The sequence below is a fragment of the Myotis davidii genome, unplaced genomic scaffold (assembly GCF_000327345.1).
Source record: "Myotis davidii unplaced genomic scaffold, ASM32734v1 scaffold3211, whole genome shotgun sequence".
Taxonomy (NCBI): Eukaryota; Metazoa; Chordata; class Mammalia; order Chiroptera; family Vespertilionidae; genus Myotis; species Myotis davidii.
Genome location: NW_006282526.1, coordinates 223473 through 223735, shown reverse-complemented (window position 1 = coordinate 223735; position 263 = coordinate 223473). Strand labels below are relative to the sequence as shown.

Below are 263 nucleotides of genomic sequence, written 5' to 3'. Positions count from 1 at the left end.
TGGTGGCGGCGGGCTCCCTGGAGGAGACGGTGATCTTGCCATTCCGCATCCCTCCCCCGCCGCTGGCGTCCGTGGACCTGGACGAGGACTTTGCTTTCACAGAGCCATTGCCACCCCCCCTGGAGTTTGCCAATAGTTTTGACATCCCCGACGACCGCATCGCTTCTGTCCCCGCCCTCACGGGCTTGGCCCAGCAGGACAGCAACGACGCCTCCCCGTCCCCTGCGTCGAACCCCAGCCAACCCACCAGCTCCGACGGCAAG

At 66.2% G+C, this 263-nt stretch overlaps 1 protein-coding gene across 1 annotated transcript in view; it reads left to right on the top strand.

Moving 5' to 3' along the window:
• The window catches only part of SHANK2 (SH3 and multiple ankyrin repeat domains 2), a 95082-nt gene that overhangs the window by 81770 nt on the left and 13049 nt on the right, over window positions 1-263 (top strand). The window contains 1 exon segment of the mRNA XM_006779619.2: window positions 9-258. Coding sequence (XP_006779682.2) covers window positions 9-258 — 250 coding nt within the window.